The sequence below is a fragment of the Lactuca saligna genome, chromosome 5 (assembly GCF_052625555.1).
Source record: "Lactuca saligna cultivar CGN05327 chromosome 5, ASM5262555v1, whole genome shotgun sequence".
Taxonomy (NCBI): Eukaryota; Viridiplantae; Streptophyta; class Magnoliopsida; order Asterales; family Asteraceae; genus Lactuca; species Lactuca saligna.
In genome coordinates this window covers 263,074,733-263,081,424 of record NC_136421.1, presented here as the reverse complement: position 1 = coordinate 263,081,424, position 6,692 = coordinate 263,074,733, and the positions used below count along the sequence as shown (strand labels likewise).

General features: G+C 36.1%; 1 protein-coding gene across 1 annotated transcript; it reads left to right on the top strand.

The window, feature by feature from the left end:
• Positions 1-321: 321 nt before the first annotated feature.
• LOC145047648 (kinesin-like protein KIN-14G) lies at positions 322-6,651 on the top strand. Its single transcript, XM_078995975.1, has 18 exons — positions 322-1,027; positions 1,291-1,457; positions 1,544-1,687; positions 1,763-1,954; positions 2,066-2,125; positions 2,221-2,289; positions 2,364-2,435; positions 2,517-2,621; positions 2,706-3,890; positions 3,979-4,060; positions 4,162-4,422; positions 4,521-4,627; positions 4,725-4,903; positions 5,065-5,226; positions 5,297-5,550; positions 5,646-5,866; positions 5,947-6,032; positions 6,233-6,651. The coding sequence occupies exons 1-18, from the start codon at positions 907-909 to the stop codon at positions 6,318-6,320; spliced, it is 3,555 nt and encodes a 1,184-aa protein (XP_078852101.1). The 5' UTR covers positions 322-906; the 3' UTR covers positions 6,321-6,651.
• The last annotated feature ends 41 nt before the right edge of the window (positions 6,652-6,692 follow it).

Sequence of the window (6,692 nt, the reverse complement as noted above, 5' to 3'; positions counted from 1 at the left end):
TTTATTTGAATCAACGATTATAATTTCGAATAACTAAAAAATATCTCTTAAATTAATAATATATTTAAAATAATTGATTAATAATTTTAAATTTTTACTATAAAAATTTAAATGTTATAAACCAGTTTACATTAATAATTATAAACCAGTTTACATTAATAATATAATCGCTTCCAAGTAAATGATAATGTCTTTCGCTAATAATGACAGTAAAAATAATGTCATTGCTTGCTTACGTCATTCCTGTTTGGAGTTTGGACATATCGGTTGATGTTTTTGAATGAATTTAAAGAGGAGGGGATGAGGGCTGTCAACGACGATAACGCATGTGGAGGACGGATGAGGCAACAGTGAAAGGGGGACGGCGGTGGTTGGGTAGTGCAGTAGGGCAATCGGCGGCGATGAAGTCGGTGTTCTAAAATACAAGTCTTGATTAAAGAATGTATGAAGGAGGGAAGAGGGATGTTTAGATTGTAAGGGTAAAAGCGTAATTTGGTGAAAAAGACTGGCCTACGCCCTTGTAAAATTATAAACGGTTAGGAGCTTTCCTTCCATGGCGAGAGGCACGGAACGAGATTATTTCTCTCCATTTCTAACAACAACCCTTTCTTCCCTCCCACAACGAAATTAATTTTAGAAAACTGAATTAAAGAATATGATCACAAAGAGGAGAGATAGAGCCAGAGAGAGTAAATAAAGACATCACCAAATTCAATTTTCTTTTTCTGCTTTCATTACAGCCAGCTCTCCCTCCATGTTTGTAAAACTGTCTCTCTTCATCCATCAACATGCTGCATTCCCTTCCCCATAGATGATTGCATTCAAGAGGACCCAAAAAGTTGAGTGTTTCCCCTGTTAGCATTTCTCTGGGTGTCCTGTTTATTTATTTTTTTGTTTGTTTCCAAAATGGCGGAGACTGTAGCCACATTTACGTTTTCTGTCGGGTCAATGGTTGAAGAAGTTCTTCAGCAGCAAGGCCCGAAATTGGTCGAGGCCAATGTGCCATCCAAGCCTAATTCAAAAATCGGTACGTTTCTCCTTTCTTTGATCATCTGTAATATTTACAATTTTGGTAGAATAGAATTCATGCATACTAGGTGTTTGATCTATTGTCAGAGAGAGAGAGAGAGAGAGAGAGAGAGAGAGAGAGAGAAAGAATAGAATATCTACTTGGACTTTATACATACATTATGTTGTTGTGTTGTATGTATGTGGTTGATTGTGGCAATAAGATTATTGATAAAGAGAAATATTATGATTCTGAGGATGTTTGCAATTCTGATTTGTCAGCAACAAAAAGAAATGATGCAACAAGATGGCTAAGAAAGTATGTAGGTGTGGTGGCTGCAAAAGATTTGCCAGCCGAGCCTTCAGAAAATGCTTTTAGGATGGGGTTAAGAAGTGGAATTATTTTTTGCAAATTTATTAACAAGATTGAACCTGGTGCAATTTCTAAAGTAACCTTCTTTACCTAGTAATTAATAGATTTTCTTTTCTTATAAAAATAAAAAATGGAATGAAATCATGTATGTTGGTTTCCCAGATCGTGGAAGCACCCTTTGATTCTGTTGTTATACCAGATGGAGAACCTCTATCTACATCCCCATACTTTGAAAATATCACAAAATTTCTTTCAGCCATAGAAGAAAGGCAGCTTCCATCTTTTGAAGCCTCAGATTTAGAACAGGTAAAGCTTGTTTTTTTAAAAAAAATTAAAATCAAAACTGCAAATCCTCCTTTATTAATTTAATTATTTTGATAGGGGGGAAGGTTATTAAGAGTGGTGAACTGTGTACTAGCCTTAAAAGCATATGGTGACTGGAAAAAGGCAGGTGCAAATGGGAAGTTTAGGTGGGGGTATCGGAAACCCTCTTCAGAAAGGAAAGAAATGGTTCATAAATCATTGGATATGGATAAATGTGATGATCTTTGGAAAGAAGAAGTTAAGGATAAGGTTAGTGTAGTGTAGTGTAGTGTAGTGTGGTTTACTTTACTTTCTCTTAACAAATTATGCAAAAAGTAAAAGCCTCTGATAATTTGAGTGATTCTTGTTTATGCATGTAAGCCCCTTCAAGAACGTGTTCGTGATCTTCTTTCAAATCATAAGCCACGAGATGTTCCTATAGTGAGTCAAACTTGGGAGATGCTTTATTAAAACGTTCTTTTTACTTTTTAATTTTTTATATATAATTGTTTCACAAATTCCCTTACTTCCCACAGGTTGTTGAGATTGTGATAAGCAAACTCACACAGGAATTGGAACGTAAAGTGGAAACCCACAAAGAACAGGTAAGCAGCTGTGTATACCACTTGCACACATATTGAATACAATATATTATGTATCTTGTTTGTTGTTTTAACAGATTGCTGCAAATCCTCCTAAAGAAACTGACCCAAATAAAGCTCTTCGTAGAGCTAAAAGTAAAGATGCAAAGGTAAAGCTGATTTCTTCATAAATTTTCGCACTTGTATCACACTTTCTGATACAGCAAATCCTTTGATTAACATCATGTCAGTCCCTGGATAGAAGAAAGTCTAAGAAAGAAGAATTTATAAAGATGCTTAATAAGGAGAAGGATGAAAATGCTATTCCAGAGACCAGGAGAAAGGAAGAGAAGAAGGTATTGTCATTGTTCATGAATCATGGCTTATTTCCAAATTTCTTTATAACTCACTTACTGATTCAAAAAAACATTTGATTCCAGTCGTTTAGTTCTATAATAAACGAGATGAAAAAGAAAGTAACCGAAGATGCTGTGAAATCTCCTATGGAGACTGAAAGGAGAACACCTACATTTGCCAAAAAGTGGGGAGATGTATCTAATGAGAAAGCAAACACGGATACCAAGAAGTGGGGTAGTGATATCAGTAATGAGATGGATAAAAAGCCAACAACAGATGTCGTGAAGAATGATCTGATGGAAAAGAAAGCAACCCCAGATGTCAAAAAGTCAACTGTCGATGTAAGTGTCAAGATAGAAGAGAAACCAACCACGATTGCAATTCCCAAAACAGATTCGGTTCCTTCCAAGAATATAATAAGTTATGAGTTGGAAGAGGAAGAGGAAGAGGAAAGTGAAGAGGAAGAGGAAAGTGAAGAAGAGGAAGATAGCCCAGAGTCAGGCAGTGAGAAAGGTGAGGAGGTGGAAGAGGAAGAAGAAGAAGAGGTGGAGGAAGAGGAAGAGGTAGATGAAGAAGAAGAAGCCATGGAAGCGGAACACGATGCAATGCAAAAGGAGATGGAATCAGAGCTTTTGGAAATGCAGAACACGGATACAAGTGATATGAGTGACGCGATGAAGAAAGAGATGGAACTTAAGATAATAGAAAAGAAGAAAGAGATGGAGAGGAAGGAGATGGAAATGAAGAAAGAGATGGAAAGACTGGAGATGGAGAAGAAGAAAGAGAGGGAAGCGAAGGAGTTACAGAAGAAGAAAGAGAAGGAAGCGAGAGAACTTCAGAAGAAGAAAGAGAGGGAGGAGCAGGAGTTGCAGAGGAAGAAAGAGAGAGAACAGAAGGAGTTGGAGAGGAAGAGGGAGAGGGAGCAGAAGGAAGCGGAGAGGTTGAAAGGGAAGGAACAGAAGGAGGAGGAAAAGAGGAAAGAGAGGGAACAGAGGGAGATGGAGAAGAAGAAAGAGATGGAGAAAATGGAAACGGAGAAGAAGGCGAAAAGTGAAATGAAGGAGATGGAAAGGAAGAAAGAGATGGAAAGGAAGATGGAGATTGAAAAGAAGAAGGAAATGGAAAGGAAGAAAGAGATGGAAAGGAGAGCAATTGAAGATGCCAAGGATAAGAAATACTATGACTGGGTTAAGTCTGAATGTGACAGGTTAAAAACCAGTTCTGAAAAGCAGCAAAAGCTGGTTGATTTCCAGAATAAAAAGCTACAAGTATATATATACTATTTTTCTCCACCTTAATCATTATAAAGCTTTTATGAGCACAGATATGGCTAATAGAGATTTCGATATGATGCAGGCATTGAAAAATCTGTTTGCTACTGCAAAAGCAGATTTGGAGACACTACGAACAAACTATCAAAAGGAGTTCAACGCTTTAGGTACATAACAGTTTTTTTTTTAATTAAAAAAAAAAATAGAAAAAGGTTGGGTTTGGGTTTGAAAGGAATAAAAAAAAAAAATGTTTGCTGTGAGTTGTCAGGCAATCAGATGCGTAATCTGGCTCAAGCTGCATCAGGATACAAGAAAGTTGTAGAAGAAAACCGAAGGCTATATAATGAAGTTCAAGATCTAAAAGGAAATATCAGGGTGTACTGTAGATCCAGACCCTCTGGGGGAAAAGCAGGCTGTGTTGATTGCATAGATGATGGAACCATGGAAATTATCACAGGTGTTAAAAATGGAAAAGAAATCCGCAAAGCATTCACTTTTAATAGAGTTTTTGGTCCAGGTGCAACTCAAGGTCTGACTATTCTCCTCCAAAATCATCTTCCATTTCTTTACATTTTCTCTTTATCTTTATGTTTTACATTTTCCATTTTCCATTTTGTGATGTTGTAGCTTTGGTATACAAAGACACCCAACCGTTGATCCGTTCTGTTCTTGATGGATACAATGTTTGCATATTTGCATATGGGCAGACAGGGTCTGGGAAAACTTGGACAATGGTAAGAAGTAAGAAATTCATTCAACTTTTTTGCATTTTGACTTATGAGATTAATGTTTTATGAATTAAAGTTAGTAAGGCGGTGTTTGCATTTGCAGACTGGACCTGATGTTTTTACAGAAGAGACAATGGGAGTAAACTACAGGGCACTAAATGATTTGTTTGGAATCCGAGAAGAAAGGAAGGGAATGATTTCCTACACAGTTTCTGTCCAGATGCTTGAAATTTATAACGAAATGATCAGAGATCTCCTTCTTACAGATGGAGTTAGCAAGAAATATCCTTTTCCCTATCATGTTTATATAAAGTCATAATTATATATATATATATATATATATATATATATATATATATATATATATATATATATATATATACAGAGAGAGATAATAACTAATAGGTGTGAGATGGAGTTTGTTGACTTAACCCATTAAGCACATTAGATATTCGACTGGGTGCAGCGGATGGTATAAATGTACCAGATGCAAATCTTGTACCAGTTACAACAACAGAAGATGTTATACGTTTAATGAATCTTGGCCATAATAATCGTGCTGTGGGGTCCACTCAAATGAACGCACGTAGTAGTCGTTCTCACAGGTAATAACACATTTTGTATTTTTAAATTATATATTATATATTATACATAATATTATCATAATTATTGCAGTTGCCTTACGGTTCATGTTGCTGGAAAGGATCTGACAACGGGTACAACGGTGCGAGGTTGTATGCATCTGGTGGATCTTGCTGGAAGTGAAAGAGCTGATAAAACAGAGGCTACAGGTGATAGATTAAAGGAGGCAACTTTTATAAATAAATCACTTTCTGCTTTAGGAGATGTTATCGCCTCTCTTGCACAAAGAAGTGCTCATGTTCCTTACAGGAACAGTAAACTCACCCTCTTGCTTCAGGATGCTCTTGGTAGGTCCTGTCCTGTCCTCTCCTCTTTTGATTATTATTATTTTTTTTTGTTTTACTAATCTTGATGACTTTGTTTTTATTTGTGATGTTACTAGGAGGGCAAGCCAAGACACTTATGTTTATTCATGTAAGAGGTGATCCGGATACAGTTGGAGAAACAATCAGCACATTGAAATTTGCTGAAAGGGTGTCTAGTGTTGAACTTGGGGCCGCTAAATCCAACAAAGATATCATAGAACTCAAGGAGTTGAAAGAACATGTTGCTTTTCTTAAGTCACAATTGGAGAAGGCGGGAGGAGAGCTTCCAGATATGGAGGTAAATTTTTGTTATAAATCAAATCAAATCAAATCAAAAATTGATTTTTTATTTTTTCAATTCATGGTGAATATTTGCAGTCTGGGGATGTGGGAGATGGTGACGACCAAGATGCAAGCAGTGAAGCCAAGAAAGCTGCTCCTGCAGCAGCAGCAAAAACCCCAAGGTATGATATTGATGACATCATCACTACTTTTGTTCTTTTTACCAATATAGACGATATACTTTTACTTTTTCTTTTTACCCAAACCATAAGAGTATGCTAGCAAAAGCTTAATGGAATTTGACCTTTTAGTTTTTGTAAAAGTACGTTATTACCCTTTTTCAATACAACTTACCAATAAATATTAAATAATATAAATACAGTGGTAAGGCGGCAGCAGCAGCACAGGCGAAAAAAGCGGCTGCACCAGCTGCAAAGACTGCTGCGAAGCCGGCTCCTAAAAAGAAGTAAGTTGCTATTCTGTTCTATGGTGGATCTATCAAGGAACAAATTTATGGCATTTATTCCAATCCTTCTAAATGAGTGAGTGAAAGAATATGTATATATAGTTACAGTTAGGTAAAAACAGAGGGAGGGATGTGGGTTCTTTTTGAAAATATGGAAGTTGATTTTTGGGGGTGGTATTCTTTAGTCTTTGTTGTTCATAAAGAAAATGGAAGAATATTTTATAGGTATACAGAGTTTGTTTCATTCTGTAATGTTGTGATGTTGTAATTATTTTTCATGTATAGAAACTAAACATTGATTATGTAAAAGATTGTATTTTATTTTTTTCCATATAACAGTTAACAAAAGCTTTTTCCATATAAGACTTGGAAATTG

Bases quoted from the DNA above. Each gene is read 5' to 3' on its own strand.
- LOC145047648 (XM_078995975.1), top strand. From the start codon at position 907: ATGGCGGAGACTGTAGCCACATTTACGTTTTCTGTCGGGTCAATGGTT. The intron at 2,436-2,516 runs GTAAAGCTGATT...ACATCATGTCAG, and splicing joins CTAAAAGTAAAGATGCAAAG to TCCCTGGATAGAAGAAAGTC. The intron at 2,622-2,705 runs GTATTGTCATTG...ATTTGATTCCAG, and splicing joins GGAGAAAGGAAGAGAAGAAG to TCGTTTAGTTCTATAATAAA.